The 24,893-nt window shown below is 39.2% G+C and overlaps 1 protein-coding gene across 2 annotated transcripts in view; it reads left to right on the top strand.

The window, feature by feature from the left end:
- DCLK1 (doublecortin like kinase 1) overlaps positions 1-24,893 on the top strand; it is a gene marked incomplete at both ends in the record, with an annotated part of 229,957 nt that overhangs the window by 140,305 nt on the left and 64,759 nt on the right. For both annotated transcript variants that reach the window (XM_082279245.1, XM_082279246.1), the window contains one exon: positions 15,798-15,914. In XM_082279245.1, coding sequence (XP_082135371.1) covers positions 15,798-15,914 — 117 coding nt within the window. The remainder of the gene's footprint in view (positions 1-15,797; positions 15,915-24,893) is intronic.

Here is a 24,893-nt window from a genome sequence, read left to right as displayed (position 1 = left end):
ATATGTTTGATAAACTGCACCTTTTGACAAATATAGCATGAAATAATAATAATTAGGAAAGAAATTTGTCAGGGGCTGGTTATTTTTCTTCCATACCACCTCAGAATTCCTATTACTACTACAGATGCCCAAGTGAGATTTAAATAAACCCTCTCACATAGTTGAGCAGCCTGTTGCAGGAGCACAGAAGCTAGGATATGCTATTTTCCCCTTCTGAGCTCCAATCACAAAGCTAGGTTGGTGCCATTACTCAAGTTAATTCTAAGATGGTACCTCCAGATCTTTATGCTGCAGTCACAGAATGAACGTGCCTCATTAAAAAATCCCCATTTGTTCATCACATTCTTTCAGCATAGGAGAACATGCCTGATCTACACAACAGAGTTTTGGCATCCAGAATTACCTTTTATCTCCACAGATTTGCATGCAGGCACATGTTAATGTGGAGTAAGCAAACAAAGCCCAGCTTGTGGCACCTAAGTAGAACCACATGCCACAAATCTCAGCCAGGAACACAGCTGCCAGCAAATCCTCAGTGTGCACACATCCCAGGAGCAATGTCAGCAGCTGCAAGCCCAACAATATTTCTGGCAGTGATGTTTTCTAGTTTAGGCCTTGCCACGCTTTATATCTCTTGCCCATCTGTTTGTTTTGCATTGTGTTACATCATCTCGATTGCAATAGTTAAATTATAAAATCATCAGGGGATCATACAGAGAGGGAAGCTGCCTTGTTCATGTTGCCTCAGAGAGAGCTTTCTATTCATAGAAGTTAAGTGTCAGAGAAAGTGTAGAGGCTTTCTTGTGGGAGGAACAGACATATGGGAGGCTGGGACTGACACACAAAACCATGGGGAGGTTAGAAGCAAATTGGAAAGTTAAGGCAAGGATATGTTGTCTTCAATATTTCTGCATTTCAGTTACAAAGTGGATTTATGATGTTCTTGAAGAGATTCTTGTGTTTCAGGTACTGGAAGAATGGAAGTTAGTAATTCTAGGAACTGTATTTTATCATTGACATTGTCTCTATATCAGTATTTTGTGACTTTGAGCATTGTTATCTGTATGTTTAAGTTAGTGACAAGAAGTCACATTCTCTCTTAGAATATCTAGAGGGAGGTAGGAGTATGTCCTGTGAATAAACCTGTTTTTTAAGCTAACTTTTGGGTTCAACTGTGTTAGGAATTTTCAGTATTTGGGAGGGGGGGGGGGGGGGGGGAGGTTATATGCTTGTAAAAAAAAAGTATGCTTTAATGACTTTTCAAAGGAAATTAAGTGGCTTTCTGACAATATTTATAGGTAAGTTTTTAAGCATTGGGTTCGCATTAGGTCTTTAGTGATCTTTTAGTCTTTAAGTTGTTCCTTATCTGTTCAGAAACCGCTTCAGTGTTGTGTCCTTTCCAAGACCAGGAATACTCTTAAATATGGAATAGCCTCAAAATTTTAAGTGAATGTTTCAAAGAACTAAGACTTTAAATAAAAAAACAGATCTGAGAAAATTGTGGGGGACTCACAAAGTGATGCAGTGCGAGTCCGGGGGGTGGAAAGAGTGTCGCGTCCATCCTGAAAGTGTGCCTTCGGAGCACCTTGGGGGGTGTCACACAAACGCACTCGGACACACCCTGGCACACCGCAGCTGGTGGGTACTCACAGCCACTCACACACACACGGAGCCGGACAGCTCCGGGGACAAAGAGACAGGAGGGGTCCTTTGTATGGAGTTCCGAGGGGTTTATTGAGGTCCCCCTGGCAGGGATCCAGGGACAAAGAACCCACAACACTGAGGGCTCCAGGGTTTTATATGGGGTGGTACCAGGGGCGGGCAGAACATCGGAGACCAATCATCTGGGGGCCAAGGGGTGGAGAGGGCGTTGGGTGACAGAACAGTGACCAGTGGGAAAGGAGAGGGGTGGAACAAGGGGACTGGGAACCAGTGGGGTATTAAGGAAAGGAGAACTATCTAGAACATGGACTTAAAAAGGGTAAAGGGGATGGTCTTAGACCTCTGAGCCTGCCCACCAGCAGACTTCCACTGTTTTGGGGCCCTGTGGCTCCTTGGTCCCTCCTGTGGTGGCCTCAACCACTGCAACAACAAAGAATAACTTGGCAGAACTTGTTGAATTAATTATTTGTTAATCTTTCATACTAGCTACGCAACTTCAAAAGCAGCCCCATATTTTGTCAACTCACATGACAGCCCTCTTCAGACACTTAGTAGGATACCAACTTTGTTTAAAGACTTGGAAATAGATAGGGTTCCAAATTTGAATTTCTTTAAAAGTAAAGGTGGAGATAGAAATATTTCTTGGTCACCACCTTGCAGAGCAAAAAATTACGTGGGTCAAAGAATTAAAAAAATGAAGTACCCCTATAAAATGTCGACTGCATTTTTAGGGTTAGCATACTTTATCAATCATAATAATGGATTTCATTTAATGGGAGAAGGTCAACTCCAACTGGATTTGTCTAATATCAGCTAAGTTTTTGCAACTCAGTAGTAAAAAGAGGTTACAAAAAAATAGTTCTAGAAACAATGATCCACTGAAATGCTAGACAATATCATAAATGACACCTATAAATTTACAGGTAGAGTGTAAAGCATTGCTTTCAACAATAACCTAAGGAATGTATATAAATATAGTCTTTCAGTCCATAGTTACCACTCCTCCCGTCCCCCCTGCCTACCCACTGCTTGTTGATTATCATTTAGGCACTAGCTGCATATTAACCTCTGATCCTTGCTTAAACTGTTTACAGTCAAGTGCTCCAGAAGATGATGTAGGCTAATGTTGTTTTGATTGGTTGGGGTTTGTTTTGGGGTGGGTTTTCTTTTTGTTTGTTTTGGTTGGTTGGTTTCTCTGTTTGTTGGGTTGTGGGGTTTTTATGACAGCTTTTCTTGAACTACATAGAATGTGTGAGCATTTCTGTTTTCATCTAAGGTTTTTTCATCTAGACATGCCTATGTATGAGCTTAAGAATGAAAGATGTACTTCAAGAGCAGATTAAGTTGTTGAAGATGTAGATAGAGCCATGCCTTTTCATCAACCCTAACAAAATCAGTTTAGATCTGTCCAATGAAGGTAAAAAAGCATCTAATCCATGAAGCCAGTAAGAAATGTCTTCTCTAAGTATGAAATTTTGTCATATAGTTGATTTAGAGGAAATGTACATATATCTTAATTGTGTGAGACAATATTAGCCAGCCAGGCTGAATTGTCTGTGAAGGAGAAGGTCTGTTTTTTGGAGATATCCATTCTGCTAATGTCCAACTGAGAAAAATTCTAAAAGTTAATCAGTCTGGTTTTTGAAGACAAATAAAAGATTTATATCTCAATAGTCTCCCCACTCAGGAAATGATAATGACTTTAATTCACCCATTAAGCAATCACTTTTCCTTCGCTAAAATGTTCTTTGACTTTCACTCAGTTTTACATTAGAATGAATCTCCTCCTTTTAGTTATCTTTCAGCTAAATCCAGGCAGAAGTGCTGATAATGAAAAAACTTCAGAGTACCTTTTATGAGTCATACTAGGAAGACTTAATCGAAAGAATCATAGAAGGAATCTGAGAGGTCCCACAAGAGGACCTGCTCTACCTAAATTGACTTTATAGGTTTCTGGCTAACCTGTGTGTGTGCAGTTGTAGTTAGGGAAGTTCAACAAGTCTTCCATGTGATCTGTTCCAGTACTTCCTTATCCTTGCAGTTAAAACCAGGTTTTCTCATGTCTGAATTAATCTACCTTTTGGAAGCTTAAGATCATTCCCCTTTGTTATATTTCTGATAAAACCAATAGTAGGAAGTTAGTTTTTCTTCATTTTGGCAGTCTACTAAGCATTGAAGGCTGCTGTTTTGTCTCATCACTTCTTTTCTGAACTAAAGATCCCATTTATATTAGTTGTCCTTCATTGGTCATATTTCCCCATGTAGTAATATTCTTTAGTATTCTCTTAATCCTCTGAAGGTGAAATCCTCATGTTTATAAATGGGAAACACAAAAGTGGATTTGTTGTGTTAGCTAACACTGCAGTAGCCCTGGGGAGTAATTCAGATGCCCTCCACAGAGGTGATACCCTCAGCAGGGTGAGAATTCCATTTGCTGCAGTCGTTTACTTCAGATTCAGCATGTGACCCACTGCAAGACTTATGTCCCACTTTGCAGAACTACTGTTTAGCATTTATGCAACTGACTCTTGTAGTGATGGCATCATGCTTTATTCTATCGCTTATTCTTTCCTCGTTCTAGTACCTTGGACTTGTTGAATTTTATCTGTTTTTTCTGATGACTTTTGCCATTTTCAGATTTATATTGTTCCACAATGCCTACAGCATTACCTGTGGTAGTGTCGTCTCCAGATTTAAAATGCATATTCAGCTTATTAATTCAAATAAATATTGACTAGACCATGATCAGAAACAAAACTCTGGTGAGTTTCTCTGTCCATTGTCTCCTAGTTTAACAGTAAACCCATTAGTAACTACCCTGGTTTGCTTTTCCAATGCCCAACTTAAAAGCAATTTCTATAGATGGTATTTTCTTAAATTGCAGCTAGAGATTCGAAGCAGAAGCAGAAGCCTTATAATCTCTACTTATAATCTCCTGTTGTCCTTTATAGAAAGGACAAAAAATTTTGTAAAAATTTTGACTATTTTATATAATTTTAATATCTTTTAAGCTTCAAATGTTTTGTTTCCGTTATTGCTTTGTATTGTCATGGAAACAAAAGTTGAGCTTGGAAGAGACCTCTAGAGGTCATCTGATGCTGGGTGCCCAGGATCATGTCTAGATGGCTTTTGAATATCCCCAAGGCTGGAGACTCCACCACCTCTCTGGGAAACCTATGCGAGTGCTTGGTCCCTTCAGAGTGAAAAGGAGTTTTCTGGCATTCAGAGGGAACCTCCTGTGTTTCAGTTTGTGCCCATTGCTTCTTTTCTTGCTCCAACCAAAAGGAGAGGATCTTGACTCTCCCTTTGGATAACTTTTGTCAATAATCTCAAGTAAGCCTGTCTTTTCTGCAACTCCTAGTTTTCTGTTGTGTCCCAGTTTTAAAGACAGACATTTGCTTTGACTTTTTCTCTTTGACCTGTGTTTGTTCCTCACAATTCTCATAAAACAGTGTCTGGTAGCTCAGAGTTCATCTTAGATGTGTCTCTAAATATTTATTCTTCACATCTTGCAATTTGAAAATGTTGTCTAAAAACTCTGACTTGTTCTCTTCTTTGTGTGTCTTGTCTTCTAGTTTCACTGTTGCTGAAGTTACATTGTTTGCCTGATTGAAGTTAGTAATTTTAATGATCATTTAAGTAGCAAAACTCCCCACAACAATTGGCATTTCATATTCATCTGTCTTTTAACAGATATTCTATATTTGTATATTCCTTGTTTTGTGCAAAACTCCTTGCTAGTCTAACTATTTAGCTGTGTAAGCCATGGGAATTTGATTTGTGTTTAACTGTTACGACTATAATCTTTATCCCAGTATACTGTAATTCATTTCGTTGAAGAAAAAAAAAAGGCTTTTAAAACTTAATTCTGCCCAATAAAGTTGTTAGACTAACAAGTGCATTATAAGTAGGCAGATTTAATTGAAAAAAATTGAAGCAGAAAAAAGTAGGGCAGTTTAAATACATATTTTCTTGCTCACCACAAATCAGTTATACAGAAAAATCTGTAACTTCAGGAGACCTTGCTAAAATCTATTAAAAGTTAACTGTTTTGAGTGGATGTTTCTTAGTAATACCTTTAGCTGATACTTTACATGTGAAGATGATGTTCTGCAAATGAGGATTTATATTTGTAACTGTGGAAAGAGCTTGAGCTTGTAAACTTCCAAAAGGGTAATTTGAAATAGTAAACAATTGGGAAAAAGTTATACTATTCAGACAGCAAGTAGTAATACCAAAACCCCAGAAATTGTTGGACTGCAACACTGACACTTCTCTTAGACCGTAATTGAAAAAATATTTGATGGAATGCCTGTGTACTTGGTGCATAGGATGATGTTAATAGTTACCATATGGATTGGATAGGAGGTCTGCTTATTCTCAAAGTAAAGAAAAAAATTATTTTTAATGGGTAATAGGACAAACATTACCTCTTTGTCCTGAACAGGAAAGCAAGCCTTGATCTTGATGAACAGAATAGTTAAGAGCTAATTAATTTGTACCATTGTCTCATTGCAACTTTTCATCTCCAGTTGCATGAATAAAACAATGCCAAGAAAAATACCATCCGAACTGTGCAAATAAAGAAAGGCAGTGTTGAATTTTTCCTGTGGCTTCACCAGTGTTTGTTGAGAGATATCTGTTGTTAGACTATATGCCCAGTACACAAGCTTTTGTCACAGAAAGAAAAGGAAAGCCATAAGCAAAGGCATGTCACATTTCTTTGTTTTGTGAAGAATAATGCTGAGGCCATAGATAAAAATAGTACAGATGGTTGCAGTTGTAATCACTTGTGCCATCATAAATATTTCCAGTTAAAAGTAGCTTTGTGATATTTTGGTCACTGCAGCTAGTGTGGTAAATCTGCAGAGGTATAGGGAAAGGGTGCTGATATAAGGGCAAACTAATGAACATTTATGTCAGCATTGGAATATCTTGGCTGAAGTATATTGAGCAAACGGTGATAATTAAAATCTCTGGGAGTGGAACAGAGTATGTGGCAAAATATGCAAAACATACATGTCAAAGAGAATGTTTGCTAGAGGTATGTTTTAGCTAATGACAAAATTCTTATTTCAACTCAGTCTTCAGGTAACTTAACAACAGTTTCTGATAGTCCAGTTTTAATTTCAGAAATGAATATTTTACCCATGCAAGTTTATTCACATTAATTCAGTCAGAAATATTTCAGATTCACTTATACAAGCAGGTTTTGAAGAAGTCTTCTAGTTTTGTGTGCCTACAAATGCAGAGCTGGAAAATAGTTATTGTGCCTTGTCAGAGAAGCTGTTGTAGTGACGAAAAATGGTTTTTCAATCCTTTTTTCCACTGCTGTGGGGTGGAATTTTTCATGATAGCAGATTTTTTTTTCTCATGTAAAGCAAGATTTAACATAAAGTTATTTTTTGTAGACAAAATATTTATGTGGAGGTTTGTGTAAGATGAATCTGACAAAAAGGTTAGCACTTGGAGAAGCTGGGGAGATAAAATCTACTCATACACAGTGAAGTTACAAAATACAGCAAAATCTTGTGTTGATATTTGTATTAAGCAAAAGGAACTAAGATACTGCTTCTAATTGGGGTATTTTCACCAAAACTCAAAACCTCTCATTTGTATCTGATAATTCATGAGTAAGATTCATTTTTTCTAATGTATGGGTTCCTAAGATAGGTCACATAAATGAACATGTTCCATTGACTGTAGAAGAACTGTGGGGTGAATATTCATAGTTCATCATATTTTTAGCTATCTAGCACTAGATGAGTTCTATCCTCCCAACAGTGTCTTTAAAACAGGAACATGTTTGAAGAAAAAGTAGTAAATACTTGAAGCAACATTTTGATTTATACATAGAATCTGTTTACCTCTTTGGTGAATTTAGAAACATTTGAATTCAGAATTTGAAGATTAGAGCAGATTGAGATATTAGTGATAATATGTGAATTTGTAAATACATTCCTTATTTCTACCTAAACAAGGTATTTTTGGAGTAATACATACATCTGAAAGCATTCTTAGCTTGGGTGAAGTGATTTGTGTTTCTAATACCTTTCTTCAAGATTCTCTATTTTACTGATGTGTAATAAGGCATAGATGGCTTTAATGGTTTGTATTTTATTGTATATACTTACCTCAGTTTCAGAATTGGAGAATGATTTTTCACATGAAAGAAAATCTAACTGTTTCTGTATTTTGTACTCCAATCAAAGTATATTTCTTTGCAGAAAAAAAATGGAGATTTAGGTAATTGCTTCCACAAGTATTTGGCACACAGTTGAAATAGAATTCCTAATCTTTATCATGTGTGGAAGACCAATTACTGGTAAGAAATCAAATCAGAAGATAGGATGTCGCAAAACCCTATGCATTTACAGTGACATAGAGCTTAGTGCATGGGATAAAACTTTGGGATTTTGCATTCTACGCATACATCACTGTCCATCTGCATCTGCAATGTGTTCAGGAACACATTGAGCAGGAAGACATGCAGGAAAAAATTGAAGTAGGCACAACCATGACGATAGAAGCTTTGAAATTACTTAAACCTCTGTGAAACATTCTATATCCCTTTCATTTTTGGAAACTGCAAGATAGTTAACCTTTTGAACATGTTGTAATTGCAAGTCACAGCTGCCAGTGATTGATCAGCTGGGTAGGGTGAATTGCAGTGTGTATCAATGCCGCTAGACAGGAGGCTACCATTTCTCTTGCTGAAGAGAACAAAACTTAGTTCTGCAAACAGAAGATTACTGGTATTAATTGAAGGCATGAATACAGCTGAAAAGTAAAATCTTATTAGCTGCATTAAGAATTAGCAACATGGAACAAATTACCCTTAACATTAAAAACTAAAATTGGTACTGCTTTTGGGGTAATGATCTACTGATTGGCCTGAGGACACTGCTAGTGACACTAATGTCTTTAAGCAGTGGTAAAAGGCACCAGCCTGAGGCTTACAGTAAAGTGGCTTACCAACAACCACAGACATCCTTGATCTTCCCCCCTTGCTTATCTGCAGGATACAGCTGTTGCTGAAACCAAGTTAAATGTTCTCGTCTTAGAGAAACAGATTGGCAGGGATACTGAAAATACAAAATCTATTCCCTACACACAGACCTCAAAGAAAAGCAAAACACAGCAGAGAGTGATATTTTTGCCCAGAAAGAACTTATGAAGGCCATACAATCAACTTCTGAGTTGCTGACAAGTAAGCCTTTTTGATCTCCTGGTAATTTAAATAACTTTTCACAGTCTTCTCTAGAAGCACATTAAACTTTTTCATTTTATGACACTTTTATTGCAGATTAGTTACTCTCTGCTGCTTTTTTTGCCATTGTAAAATCTAATGAGCATAGAAGCTAATGTAACATTTTGGAAATGAAACATTATGGGGCTGGAGACTGCAGGCATTGTGATTCTGCGTGTTAGCATCCTTTATTTACCTCATGCTTACATTTTATCAATTTGGCAACAGGAAGAATCAAGAGCTCATAAGTACGTATGTTGGGGTCCCTCCTGGTTCTGGCAGTTCCTACTGCTCATTGACACCACTGTACAATCTCAGTAACTCTGTTTTCCTTATCTTGTCCCTACAGTCTCAGTCATGTCAGATTGTAGCCTTGGGGTATTTTCTCTTTTTTTTTCCTCAGCCCTATTGTTAGTGTCCAATAAAGGCCTCAGAACTCTGTGGTAATATTCTATACTATAAAGGGACTGCAGTGTTACATTGTTAGCCTTGCTGCTGTTAGTCTGTACTTCTCTCTCCTACTTTATAGCTCTGTATGCAGTTATACAATAGAACATCTTAGTGCAAGATGTTGTTCACTGGAAAAGCATTCTTATTTATATCATATTCTGAGTTGGAAAACAATAAAGCCTGTAAAGTTCAAACTGTAAAGCTGACCTTTTGTCTTGCATTACCATGGGTGTCATCATTTTGTTCCTTTAATCTCAGTCAGTCAGTGGTGAGAGGAAGGAATGGGGATTCATGAACCATTTCTTTCCTTACTGAACATAATATAGAAACGCTTGGTGTTTCTTCTTGGCTGGGCATGCCATGCCCACATGCGTGAGGAAGGCAGTATAGCTCTCTTCTGTCAGGAGTTCAGATCTATTTCTGATACAGTTTTGGCATCAAAAGAAAATTGGGGAAAAAATGCTATTCTGTTTCATGGCTTGCAAAGGACCCATTCTGTAGTAATCCAAATACTGTTGATGAGGAGAAGGTATGTATTTATTTGGTCATCAGTTTGCATTCTGTGTAGAAAAGACGGTTTCAATAAAACATGCATTTTTGTTTTGTTTTCTCCATACACACAGAGCTCTCCTACAGCAACAGGCAGATTATGGTAATTTCTTAGAGGAACAAGCAGTGGTTGTGTGGTTGCTGAGTGGGATCTTTGCCTACAGTAAAATTTTACTTTACAAACTAAATGTGACAACAGAATTGCATGTGTAAACTGTTCCTGGGAGCTGAGACCTATTTACAACAAGCAGCCTGGTTACATTCTGCCCATGACTGGAAATCCTTGTAGACTCTGGAACTAGTCTTGCCCTAGTCTTTGAAAGTATGAGTTGCTCGAGCCTGGTGCATGCAGCACTGAAAGCTTTCCTACATGGCTCTCCACAGGCCTTACTATAGCCCATGTCCTTTATGAATAAACTTGTAAACCCACAGGAAATGTGGCACTTGACAAGTTTACCTTAAAGAGAATATATGCTCATTTGAGTTGTGACCTCTTAAAATTTCACATCCTGTGAATTATTTTTGAGAGGAACAAGAAAATTGTGCCAAAGAAGTTGATAATTGAGCTCAAAAGTGTTTATACAAATAGACAAATAGGGAAAATGAGAATATTTCTGTGACATGGACTAAAAAGGACTCAGTAGAGACAGTGAACCAACTCTGCTTAGCACATGTGAGGCCACATCTGGAATACTAGTTTAAAGCCCCCCAGTTCCAGGAAGGTATCATTAAATTGGAGGCAATTAGAGGAGGACCATCATGATGGGTGGTAGCTGGAGCACTTGTGTGAGGACAGGCTGAGGGAGCTGGGCTTGTTTAGCCTGAGAAAGGAGATTGCTTCAGGGGTACCTGCAAGAAGCCTCCAATGTCCATGGGGCAACATCTCTTCTACATCAAGGTGGTAGAGTCAGGCTCCTCCTGGTGATGCTTGGTAAAAGGATGAGTGGTGATAGATATAAACTGAAGCAAAAGTTTTAGACTAGATACAAAAAAAAAAGTCTGAGATGGCAGTGAGGCACCGGAGTAGGTTTGCCCAGGGAGGAAAACCTTTTCCTGGGAGGCCCAGATAGTGTCCAGCCTTGGGGATTTTCTGGCTTGAATAAGATCAGAATCACAGAATCTCTGAATGGAGTGGTAGAGGTTGTAAGGGGCCTTTGGATGTTGTTTGGTCTAATTCCTCTGCCCAAGCAGGATCACTTTGAGCTGGTTGCCCAGGACCATGTCTCCAAGGATGTTGATTTCACAACCTCTCTAGGCAATCAGTTTTAGTGCTCTGTCACCCTTCCAGTAAAAGGCTGAGACAAAATCTCCTGCATTTCAGTTTATGCCCATTTCCTCTTGTCCTGTCACTGGACATTGCTGAAAAGAGCCCGACTCTATCTTCTTTGCATGCTGCATTGCTTGTATACATTGGTAAGATTCTCCCTGAGTTTTCTCTTCTATAGGCTTAACAGTCCCTGCTCCCTTATCTTTTCTCCTCATATGAGAGTCAGTTAATTATCTTAATGGTCTGTTGCTGGGCTCTTTCCAGTACCTCCGTATTTCTCTTGTACTGGGAAGCCCAGAACTGGACACAGGACTCCAGGTGTGGTCTCACCAGTGCTGAGTAGAGGGTCAGGATCACCTGCTGACAACACTCCTCCTAGACCAGGATACTATTTGCTTTATTTGCAGCAACACTGCATTGCTGGCACATGGTCCTCTTGTGTCCACCAGGACACCCTGGTCTTTTTCGGCCAAGTTGCTTTCCAGCTGAGGAACCCTCAGCCTGTATTGGTACCAGGGTTGTTCCTCCTCAGTAGCAGGACTTTCGTGTTCTCATTGTTGAACTTCCTGAGCTTCCCGTCCACCCATTTCTGTAGTATGTCAAGGTACCTCTGGATGACAGCATGACCCTCTGGAGTATCAGCCACTCCTCCCAGTTTTATGTCATCAGCAAACTTGCTGAGGCAGCACTCTGCCTCATCATCCAGATCATTAGCGCATGTTGAAACGAACTGAACCCAGTGCTGACCCCTGGGGTGCACCACTAGTTACTGGCCTCCAGCTGAACTTCTTGCCTCTGATCACCACTCTTTGGACTCAGCAGTCCTTGCAGTCTGCTCATCAAGCCTATACATCAGCGGTGTGCCTGTAAGGATTTTATGGGAGATTGCACTGAAAGCCTCACTGAAGTCCTGGTAGACAATATCCACTGCTATCCCTGCATCTGCCAAGCTGGTCATTTCTTTGCATCAAATTGGTCAAGCATGACTTCCTGTTGGTGAATCCATGATGATTACTTCTGATGATTTCTTGTCCTTAATGTGCCTTGAAATTATTTTCATGATTCATTGATCTATTGCTTTCCCAGGGTCTGATTGCGAGGCTGACTTGTCTATAGTTCCCTGGGTACTCCTTTATGTCCTTTTTGAATATAGGAGTGAGATTTTCTGGGTCTTCAAATGGCTATCCAAATCATCACTATCATTCAAAGACTGTTGAGTGACTTCACAATGACGTCAGCCATCGGCACCTGCAGGGTGCATCCTGTCAGGTCCCATGGACCTACATATGTCTGTTTTGCTTATTCTCTAATCTGATCCTCTTCCACCCAGGATAGGTTTTCCTTTCTCCAGTCTTTCACTCAGCTTCTGGGGCCTGAAGCTTGGGCTTGCTAGTGAAGACCAAGGCAAAGAAGCCATTCAATACTTTAGGCTTTTCCACGTTCTGTGTCATTGGGGCCCTATCTCATGCAGCAGTGGCTGCACATTTTCCACAGTCTGGCTTTTGATCCCTCTGTGTGTAACAGAGCACTTCTTATTGCCCTTGACATCTCTCATCAGATTCAATTCTAATTGGGCTCTGGCTTTCCTGACTGTGTCTGCATGCTTGGACTTAGTCTATATACCTCCCAGGTTACCTGTCCCTGCTTCCACCTTCTTTATGCTTCCTTTTTATGTTTTAATTTGGTCAGCAGCAACGTGTTCATCCATGCAGACCTCCTGGCATTTTTGAACATCTTCCTGCTTGTTGAGATGGACTGTTGTGAAACTTGGAGATGCTCCTTTAATATTCATGAGCTTTCTTGGGTCCTTCTTCTCTGTAGGGCTTTATCCAATGGGACACTTCCAAGCAGATACATGAAGAGAAAGTCTGCTTATCTGTAGTCCAGAACTGTGATCTTGCTTCTTGCCCACCTTCAATCCCTTCACAATACTGAACACTCCTATCATTGTCACTACAGCCAAGGCCACCTTCTGCCTTCATAGTCCCAGAGTCTTCCTTTTTTTGTGAGTGTGAGCAGAGCATCTCTTCTTACTGTTTTTTCTCTCTCTTGGAACAGGAAGTTGTCACTGATGCTCTCCAAGATCCTCCTGCACTGTGTATGCCCTGCTGCATTCCCCAAGTAGGTTGAAGTGTCATTCCCCAAGTCATGCAGGACTATGAATGTGAAGCTACTTCAAACTTTGAGCAAGAAACTGGACTAGGAATTTCTTATGTCCAAACTGGATTATCTTATGATCCTGTGATGCTTGTACATTTCTTGGATTATTGTACGATCATTTGTGATTCTCTCCTGTGTGGAGAGATCAGCTGCAAGAGGTGAATTCCTCTCAGGGCAATATGCCATTAGTGTGGGGTTACTCGCAGGTCAGGGTCAGTATATAGCCCTTCAGAATGATTTGCAGATGAACTGGGTTTGCATGGCCAAGTTTTGATAGTTGGAGGGGCTACAGGGGTGGCTTCTGTGAGAAGCTGCCAGCAGCTTCCCCCGTGTCCGGCAGAGCCAATGCCAGCCGGCTCCAGGACAGACCCATCTCTGGCCAAGGCTGACCCAATTAAAAATGGCAGTAATGCCTCCATAGGTGGTATATATATGGTGATAACATATTTAAGAATCTGGGTGTTTTTAAGGTATTGAGAGAACCTGAATAAGTATTAATACATGTAATAAAATAAGAGTTAAGCTTTAGTACATAGCATGAAATGCAAGAGAGGGATGTAGATAATCATTTTCTTTACATGCTGGAAACAGCAAAGCTTTTTACATATTGCATAAAGTAGCTGTTTTCTTCATGGACTCTTGAGTTTTTTGACTAAGCAGATGATAAATTCTAATGGGTTTGGCTTGATTGGATCGTTCTGCTTTAGTTTTGTTGTTTGTTGACCATTAGAATAGGCAGTTCCCCTTCCTGGCTGTTTCCCACACAGGCCCACACTGGGATTATGTCACAGTTTTAACAGGCTGTTAGGTGTTTGAAAATTTTACATCTTTGTTTACAGGAAGATACCTGTAAACCTGTTTACATTTGCATTGTATATGGTTTCTGGAGCAGCTGTTTATGCCAATAAATCAGTGTAAGATGTAGTTACCCAATGGCACCTGACTGAAAGCTTTCATATGATTCCTCCTGTTTTCAGTAGATTTTTCCTCACAGAGTAAATGTTTACTCCGTTTCCCCTGATGGTTCAGTATTAAACAAGAGTAGTCATCAATGAATCACAAAAAATGTCAACAGAAAGAAATTAGCTACTATTGGGCATTAGCAATGTGGAGAGTTTGGGAAGAAAAGTGTCTTTGGGAAGACCAAGGCATTTCTCTGGTCCTCTCAGCTCTCAGCTGAGCCGGATGGTTCGCTCAGTAATGCATCAGTTCTTGCTTCTATTTCCTTGAATAGCTTGATGAAAGATAAACAGTTAGGGCAGCCAAGAGAAATAAATTTCATGACATCATTCTCTGGTGTATATGTTTAAGTTAATTAGTTATGCTCAATTTTATTTCTTTGTTCTCTAATCTGTCTAAACTATGTTACAGGCTCCACTGATCTGTGAAGACTAAATAATGTGCAGGCTTATACATGGTATTTTCTGACTAGGAAGAAAAAGCTCTTGTTTATTTCTCTTAACCTCTGTTGAGGAACCTTAACCATGGGAAGAAAATAGGAAACAGGTCTGATACAGAACTAAATGTTTACTGATGTATTTTTAAACAAGTAAAGTGTACTGACATTGTCAGGTGAGGGCAATATAAACATTGCTGCAGACTTTTAATTGTATATTGACTAAGAAGTGTTTTTTTCTTTTTTCCCACTGTGTAATATGTCTGGTGATTAATCTAGTATCCATTTGGAGTGCAAGACATCAGTGCTATGCACAATAGGTTCTTTCATCCTCAGGCCAAGAACCATTTTGCAGGCGTAATGCAAGGATGCCTACAGATCTGTGTGGGTGTACATAAACTCTAACCTGAACATCTTGAAGTGTTCTCGAGTGGGAGGGTAATTTCGCCTCTTCATCGATTTTACTGATGTCTCTTATGAGCAAGTAGTGCCATTTCCCTCAACCTGTGATGACTTGTGTGTGCTATACGATGTGGGCTATTGCTCACCAGAGGATTAAGCAGGAGCAACAAACCTGCTTTATTTTCTTTAAACCTTTCATGAGTGGAAGACACTTGTGTCATCTCGTACAATTGTAACATTTTGATACAGAAAAGAAGACTTCAGATTTTTCTAGAGGAGGCTGCCTAGGCTGACAAAAATGCTTACATTGCATCTGGATTGTTTACAAAAAATTGCTACATTACTTGTACTGAAATCTTCAAAAGCAAAGAGGTTTTATGAGTAGTCTCAGCACTGTTAAATTAAGCTGTCCTAAGTACCTGCAGTAACCATGGTATTTAAAAGTCTGGATTACTGCAGCAGTTCTTTGTCTGGGATATGGCACATATTGTACTTGGATTTTAATGGAGCCATTTATACAGGTTTTATATTTTCTCATAAAACTCCTCAAGGTGAATGAAAATAAGCGTGGGCTAAATGTTTTCATTTCTCAGTGCTCTTTCTGTTACAGAATCTTGCTGGCTTTCTTAATTGCTAACTTAGGCAGTTTCTTTGTCTTCTAGAATGTCGGGTGGTGAAATCTACTTCCTATACCAAAATAGCCTCAAGTTCACGTAGGAGCACCACCAAGAGCCCAGGCCCATCCCGACGCAGCAAGTCTCCTGCTTCTACTAGCTCAGGTAAAGCAAGCAAGCAATCTTTCTTAACAATAGCAACTGTTCTGTTTCAATAGAGTGGGCAATGCATTTAAAATGACACATTTCTGTGGAAAAACGTTGTACATATAAAACAGTTGACAGTAAAAATTCACTTGTTTTCTCACTGGCATCTGAGATCAAGTGTCTTCCCAATACAAAATAAAGCTTCAGCATCCTATAAATCATACTCTGGCATTACAGTGGTTCGATTAACTTTATTTTTTGTGCATATTTTTGCTTCCAATACCTAAAGACTGAGGAAAAAATTGTAGTCTTTGTACTAGGAACTGAATGAGAACAATACAGAAAGTAGCCCAAGTTATGCAGCATAAGATCTGTGTTACTAAAAGGTTAATTTCACAATCTTTTTTGAATTTTGTTTCTAAGGGAGTGAGGAGACAGTAGTGAGGAAAGGATTGATTAAAGATCATGAGGGTATTGAGAAAAGGAGAGCAGGGCAGAGAAAGAATGCAATTACAGATGTGAATGTGGGGTGCAAAGATAGCTGAAGAAGAAATGTCAGAGTTGACCTAACAAGCCAGTGATAGAGGCTGGAGAAGACATAGCAAAAAGCTTTAGGAAATTCTGTCTGAAGGGCCTTGCCTTGGCTGCCTTTGCAGTAGCTCCCACTAGATAGCCAATGACTAATTCACCCCTGCAGCTTTTTCCGAGGCAGAACAAATAAATAAACAAAAAAGTACATTAGGTGATTTGCCATTATTGATGCCAGAAGGTACAAATAATCCTCAGTGTGAGCCAGTTGAGTAGACCCATTCAAGCATTTGCACCATTGCTTGTGAACACGGATTTTGGAAGAGGCGAACATTAGAGCTGTCTGAAATCCACCTCCCTCTTTCTGCCCTAGTCTTCTCCCACCAGGAAAGCAAATGGCATACTGAAACCTGCATGCAGCACCATAAGGTCTTTGTGGGGAGGTGGTGATCAGAAAGGCCCAGTGCTGGCTTCAAAGAGGGTAGGGATAGACCAACTGGAACCTTTTTTTTATTTTTTTTTTTTAACAAAAAGACAAAGGTGAGAACAAAGGTGAGAAAAAAACATCTTGCTCTGGGAAGGAGTAAAGTGGGAGAGACACGATGAGAGATGGAGGCATAGATGTGGGTAGCAGGGCTGGGAGGCAACTTGCCTCCTACACATCCTAGAGAACAGCTGAGATACAGAAACCTGAGAAGAGGTAATGGGATGAAGTATCAATTGTGAGGGACAAGCTCAGAGTAGCTCTTCCATAAACATGTTAAGTTACTTTCTTTGTAGCTAGGTGGAATAGAGTTAAATTAAACTTTGGCCCTGTTTAGTGTGTGGATGTTACACTCTGGGATTTTTTTGTAATGGATGTTCGTTTGTGAGTACAGGTAATGAACACTGAACTGTGTGTGCTCATTTCTATGTGAAATAACTGTCCTGCCATGCATAACAAATCTATGGGATTTCTATGGGACCAGCAATGTTTTTTCTGTGTTGACTGTGTGATACCATGTTAGTTTTGGTCCTGAGAGAAAATAGTACTGTTTTTACTTAAAGATGTTGGGGAAGTATAGGTGAATAAACCTTAGCTTCTTGCAGTTCACTTCTGTAAAGGTCTGAGCAGAATATATTACATACTTCAAAAGATCAGGAGATTATTTTATGGCCTATGGAAAAAAGGGAATGTTTTTACTATACCACAATAATAATTAATGTAATATTAAATTTATAGCAAGAAATGAAACAGTGTAGTAAAAATATTAAAAATTCAAGCTATTTTGGATGCTGATGACAGATGTAACCAAATTAAACCTTTCTTATATGAAACCAATACATTTATAGGAATAGGCACATTAGTTTGTCACCAGCGGCATTTCTTCAGGGTTCAGGTCTAGGGACAGTTTTGTTCAATATTTTTATTGATGATCTGGATAGAGGAGGTGAATGCGCCATTAACAATTTTGATGGTGATAACAAACTGGGAGGTGCTGTTGACTCTCTGATGGAACAAGATGCTTTGCAAAGGGATCTAGGTAGATTGGAGTGTTGGGCAATGATGAATGGGATGGAGTTTAAAAAGAACAAATGCCAGATTCTGCACCTGGGATGGAGTAACGCCAGGCACAAGTATAAAGTGGGAGAGAAGTAGCTGGAGAGCAGCCCTGCAGACAGGAATCTGAGGGTGCTGGTTGGCAGCAGGTTCATTACGAGTGAGCTGTGTGCCCTGGCATCCAGGAGAGCAAATTGCATCCTGGGGTGTGTCAAACACAGCATCACCAGCCAGACAACAGAGGTGATTGTCACAATGTATTCAGTGTTGGTGTGGCCTCACCTTGAGGACTGTGTGCAATTCTGGGCACCACAGTTCGGGAAGGATGCGAAGGTACTCAAATGTGCCCAGAGGTGGACAACAAAACTGGTGAAAGGGATGGAAGGTATGTCCTATAGGGAGAAGCTAAGGACTTTGGGCTTGCCTTGTTGTGAGAAAAGGAGGGGCTGAGGAATAACCTGATCGCTCTCTGTGCCTTCCTGAGGAGGGGGTGTGGAGATGAAGGTGCTGAGCTCTTCTCTCTGGTATCCAGTGACAAGGCATGTTGGAATGGTTCAAAGCTGCACCAGGGAAGGTTTAGACTGGGCGTTGGGAGGTATTTCTTTCTGAGAGGGTTATCAAGCATTGGAACAAGCTGCCCAGGGAAGTGGTTGAGTCAGCATCCCTGGAAGTATTTAAAAGATGTGTAGACATGGCACTGAGGGACATGGTTTAGTGGTAGACTTGGCAGTGTAGGGTTAACAGTTGGATTTTATGATCCTAAAGGTCTTTTCTGGTCTTAACAACTCAATGATTCTATAGCTAGGAAGCATTCTGTTACCAAGAAATACCATATGGTTGATTGACCCTGACTGGATGCCAGGTCCTCACCAAAGCCATTGTATTGCTCCACTTCTCAGCTGAACATGCTGAAGTTTTGGTCAGCCCTGAGTTGATTGGGCAGTTGGACTAGTTGGTTGTTGTAGGACCCTTCCTACTGAACTATTCTATTCTATTCTATTCTATTCTATTCTATTCTATTCTATTCTATTCTGTTCTATTCTGTTCTATTCTATTCTATTCTATTCTGTTCTATTCTATTCAATTCTATTCTGGTCTAGTCTAACTTTGTTAAACTTAAAAAGGATAACCAATTGAAAGTGTTTCTTCAGAATTTATTTTTAGTGGGGGGAACGGCTCTGATTTGGCTGTCTGTATCTCTGCTGTTTGCTTTTTGCAAATAGGTCAAATTGTGTGAATGTTACAGTAAACCTATTTCTAACCTTACATACATGAATACTTAGATCAATATTACTTTTATATAAGGAAACAATATTGTACTAAACACTTGCTATCAATAATTGTTTTTAAATCACATAAAACTAAACCCAGTCAATGATTTTTAAAAAATGAAATTTTATATTAGACATTGCATTTTAAAAAAACAGCAGTAGAAAGAAAAAGAAACATTGAATCTTAGATGGTTTTAGACAAAACCCAAAGATCTCCCATGAAATACAAACAATATGTACAGTTTTCACTTTTCTGCCACCCAGCAAGCCTAAAAATGCACCCTATTTCTTGGAATTATGTACCCGTGACAGTAGCAGAATAGAGAAATTGCCATCTAGCGCACATATGAGCAGATAATCTTTTCCATTATATCTGCATTAAACATCTCGGTACTAGAAAATCTCCTGAATGACTTGTGCATAGCTGGAAGTTATACTTTTGTTTTAATGTTGTTACTGCTAAATGTATGTACATGTATTTTTATTCTATGTTTTTAAACTGCTTCTAGATAAGCTTTAAACTACTTTTAGGGATTTTTCTTTCATTGATAATAAACATGGAAAATACTCAAGGAAAAGAGTAGATTCTTTGCTCAGATCAAAGGTAATACGTATATGTTACAAAAATTTAAAGGCGTATCATTTTGTGAAGCGTTTTGTCATAGAAAAAAGTTGAAAGAAGTAGGGATAAAAGGGCAGGCAGAAAGCAGTCTTGATAATGTACCCTTCACAAAAAGCTAAGCGAGGTGTATGGAAAAGAGCGTGTTGCTAATTAGAAAGAATCTGATTCCTTTTGTTTCTTTTTGAATCTTGCTGCACTTTGAAAAGTCTGCACATTCTAACTGCACAAAAGGATCATATGCCTGCTTCAGACTTGAATTAATGTCCATATCAAGATAATACACGGATACATGGATAATTACATGGACCAAAAAAAGGAAAGTTCCACAGACAAAGACTATGTTAAAAAAAACATAGAAATCTCAAAGTTGGGTATTAAAATTGATAAAATTGTAGAATGAAAAGATATACTTGAGTTAATGTTTGTTCTCTTGTGTATGCATCTGTAGTATGGTATAGTCTTTAATGCAGGTATTCAACAGGATAGATGATTTGGATTCATCATTTTTAGAGTTAATGAAGGCAAAGTCTTTCAGCCATTTTCCCATTGTTAGAGAAATAGATGTATAAATGAGGTTAAGACAGGTAGACAATCGATTCCGGTTTAAGCACTTAAATGCCATCCTCAACAACTGCTTCCCTTCTTTGACACAGAATTTCAAGTCATCAATGAATTAAGCACAGATCTGACTTGCACTAAATGTTTATAAATTCAATGAACTCTATAAGTTCCTTTCTATGAGCAAATGGTGGTTAGGGGTGATAAACTTTCCCAAATCCTTCCCAATAGCTTCTGAATTTCCTTTCAGAAATCGAAAGGGTTATTTTGGGGCATTGGTCATTTGTTGGTTTTTTGTCTGTGTCTTGTTTTTGCATCTCTAAGTCTGGAACAATAATACTTTACCAAAACCAGTGCTTTGAAGATAAACTCAGTAATGTTAAATTATTTTTGAGGAAATTCTGCCTGAAGGCCCTTGCTTTCCATTTCAGTCTCACCTTGTTGTGGTGACCCCTGACTTTGTGAGGAGCTGAGTGTCCTCTCTCCCTGGTGAGTCACCAGCTACTGCTCTGGAGAGCCATTTCCCTCATTGTCTCATCTGCTGCTGGGGGAAAAGTACTCTACGACAGTTCCAATGCTCTTAGATGACTTTCAGCCTTTGCAGGTGTCTTTTGCCCTCTGTTGCCTCTAAAGGCTGTCTCCTTGGCAAGCCTGTAAGTCCTGTATAGAACCTACCATAACAGCACTGTCAGGCTTTGCAGATATATGGCCATGGGAATAACATCATGGGAACAACAGGTTAAAAACTGCTGTCCCACAGACTCTAGGACACACTGCTGTGGCAGCATAGGGCTAAGTGGGGAACCTGTGAGTGGAGCAGGATGCAGGGTTGCTGGGAAAGACCCTGCGTGGAACCAGAGGCTACAAAAGTGCTCATGGCCACAAAGGTTGAAATCTGTGCTCTGGTTAGCTGAGGGCAATGTAAAATGCCTCAGTCTGTGGGAAACACACACTGCCTGTCGTTTCTTGAGCTATACAATCTACAGTGAGCAAAAGGACTGCATCTGCCTTTACACCTTTTCTTGGCATATTTCAAAGGAATCTATGCCTTTACATAGGTGGTGTTCACCTTTTTTCCACCCTTGCTTTTTCCCTTCCTTTTTTTTCATAACAGAGCCTATGTTTAATGTACTTACATTTTCCTGATAGCCTCCCTGGCTCCTGAGAACAGATGTGTTCTATTTTTATATGAAAACACAGGATAATTTTTTCTTCCAAGAGTACAAGCAAGCTAGGAAGATCTGTGTAAGGGCTGACTTCTCCATTATTATGTTTTCTTCAGTTTGTTATTTACATCTGACAGTGTTTCAAAACAGTACCGCCAGACAGAAATCTCTCTGCAGGAGGATTGCTTTCTGGCTTTTTACAAATCCATTTGAGGTATTGTCTGCTTCAAAAGGCTTTCAGTCTAGGTGGAGAAGAGAAGCATGGAACAAGGCAAAGAAGAGAAGCAGAGAAAAGATAGTGTGACCTCCTGGGCTGGTGGAAGGCTGAAGTCTGATTCCAAGTGCAATAGATAATCCTACCTCTATTTAATTTTTCTGATGTCTTCTTAAAGCCTGTAAACCACTTTGATATGTTTTTGTTGGCATCAAATAGTATTTGGGAAAAGGCATAATAAAAGAAACATTTAATTTCAGTGAGACTGGGTATCAGCTTGTTGCTGGTGACTGAAAATTATGAATGTCTGATGGCTCTTCAGTAGCTGGTGGCTTCTGTCCAGCTGCCATTTAACACCACTGGTGGCAGCTTCAGTGTGGATGAAGAGGTAACAGGTTCAAAGAAAGCAGCAGCACTTACATCTTAATCATTGTTGTTTTTAATCAAATCAAGAGCAGCATGAGATGACTGGAATTACTGTACCCTTGGTCCATTAAATTAAGGAAAGATACTGCATTTGGGTGAACTCTGTTTTACCCTCTGAAATTCCAACACTAATTTTCAGGACTTGGCACTCAACAAAAGTTGCTATTTCCTTTTTTTTTTTCAGTTTGAGCACCTTCTTCAAAATTGTTTCCTTCTCACTTTTCTCCGCTGTGAGCAATCTCCTGTTTCCCTCCAGTTATCACTCAGAATATGTCAGATGATTGAAATCTTATTTGTAATAGCAATTCAGGTATTAAAGTTTGGTGTTAAAAAAAGTTATTTAGGAGTTTGCAGTATTTAGTGTGACAAGTGACTATTTCAAGAATACCTGGGTTGATATGTACCTGTTCCAAATTACAAAGGAAAATATGTGAGGAATGGATAGAGTAGCTCATACTACCAAGGACTATGAGAGGATTTTTTTTTAAAAACTGTACCTGAGCAAGGAAATTGTGAAACTGCATGTCAAACTAAAGCCTGATCAAAACTGTAGATGTTCCCTAAAGAAAAAAGTGGACATAGAAATAGGATCTTACTGAAGTCTTCCCTAGGTCAGATGCTTGTGCTTTTCTCTGCTAGTTAAAAAAAATTAAAAAAAAGAAGAGGTGTTCCTCTGCAATAGGGTATGGTTTCATTTAGTCTGATGGTTCATCCTTAGGCTGTTATCCAGAAACAACCCTCCTTCAACCACCTGACACAAGAAGGTCTTTTGTATCCCAAAGGAAAAGAGCATGATGTATCATATTGTCTTTGGAGAAGTCACATGTCTTTATTCACACTGTTACAGGTACTCAGCTGACAGATTTTGTAATAAATATGCTGAAGCAAAATTTTCCTAAAGCCAAGAGGCCAAGAGCACACACCCATGGGAGTGACGAAGTCATCCTGTGGACCCAGGGATTTCCAGATGGTTTTTGCTTTGATCTTGGCTTCTTTTTAATTTTTTATTTATGGTGTTTGTCTTTGATACTAATCACTGAAAAATTAAATTTTATAGTTTTATACCCTGTAACAAAAACAGGAGTTGGTGAGAGAATGAGATTTGGTTATACTGAGTAGTTAAACCCTCTTAAAGGATGAAGAGTTACATTTACATGCTAAATAAAGAAACGTGCTCAGAAATTGTACTGTGTTCACACAGACTGATTTGAGAATCCTAGTCTTTCTAGTTAAGCAAAACAGTTCAAAAGAGACATTTCTGTTAAATCATACGTACATGTAGATGCTCTCTTGATTAGGTACTCATGAAATTAGCAGTCAATTTCATAGATAGCAGCTGAAGTGCAGAGGGAGAAAAACCCCAAGAGGCACTTCCCTTCTGAGACTACAGGAAAAAACAAGTACAAGTGGATTCCAGGGAACTGCATTTTCAAGGCAGTCTCCTTTCTTCTGAGATACAAGGTATTTCTGCAATATATGCCTGTCTGCAGCACTTCTCTGCTTGATAGTGCAGACACAGGTGACTTTGGGTTGAGGTGGAAGACCATGTGAGGGGTTTACAGTCCCTGCCGAGCTCTGCACTGCTTGGGTTACACTGTGTGGCTACCACAGGTACCAGTGACTAACAAGGACTCGCATATTGGTGGCTGCTGGGATGGGGACTGTAAACCTGACCTGTAGGTGATCCTTTCCCCTGACATTTCTAATCTGCTGATCAGGTGAAAGTTCTGTGTGGATCTGCCAGGCCTTGTCTTCAGTGGCAGAGGGATGTTCTACTTGTATCTGCTTAACTTCTTGACATAAACTCTAGAAAAGATTGAATATAAAAAGGACGGTTTAGCACCAGTTAAAATGAATGCAGTATTGGTATCTGGGGTTTTTTTCTCGACCAGTTGCATGCTAAGGTAGAACTTTTAAAGCCTTGTCTTTACTGGGGAGTCATACTGAGGGCACTTGACTAATGTGGAGCTCTGTACACACTGTCTTTTGGTGTGAAGACAAAAATGACAAGATGTACACAAGTAGAACACAAAAGCAGAAGGAACAAAAAGGCAAGATATGGTTTATTCCTAGCTACTTTGTAACTACATAATCTTACTGAGATAAAAATGTCGTTTTGGAAAGGACAGTCAAAAACTACGGAAGTAATTGAGACAAGGTTAAATAGTGATCTCACATCAGCATTTTCTAGCTAACAGTTGCTGAATATGACCTACACATGTTGTGACTTGTGTAAAACATTTTCTAGCTTAACTTTCCTACTCATAAGTTGTGGCTGCAAAAAAAGCCTTCACTATTCCTTTCCTTTAGTCTCCTCTTTCTTCTTCACACACACTCCTGAGTTTGGGAAACCACTTTTTTAAACACACCGAGTCATCTCTATGTGTTTGATAGAGTACAATATGCTTGCACAATAGGCAATTCTATAGGAGACTATGATTTTAATACAGTGAAGTGGTATTGGCAGCTCCTCAGACTGGCACTTGATGCTTTAATTAATTTTTTCTTGCTTTTTGTTTCTATCACTTAATAGAATAATAATAAATAATAAAAATATGCCCTATCAAAGTTTATTCATTGGAATGCCGTCAAAGTACTTTTTATTTGTAGCATTTTCACTAGTTTATTATCATAGTACTATTCATAAATATTATCATATTTATTATTCATAT

This window comes from Coloeus monedula (genome assembly GCF_965178545.1).
Source record: "Coloeus monedula genome assembly, chromosome: 3".
Classification (NCBI taxonomy): domain Eukaryota; kingdom Metazoa; phylum Chordata; class Aves; order Passeriformes; family Corvidae; genus Coloeus; species Coloeus monedula.
The sequence above is the reverse complement of the archived record's forward strand: the minus strand, read 5'-3'. Positions and strand labels throughout refer to the sequence as shown.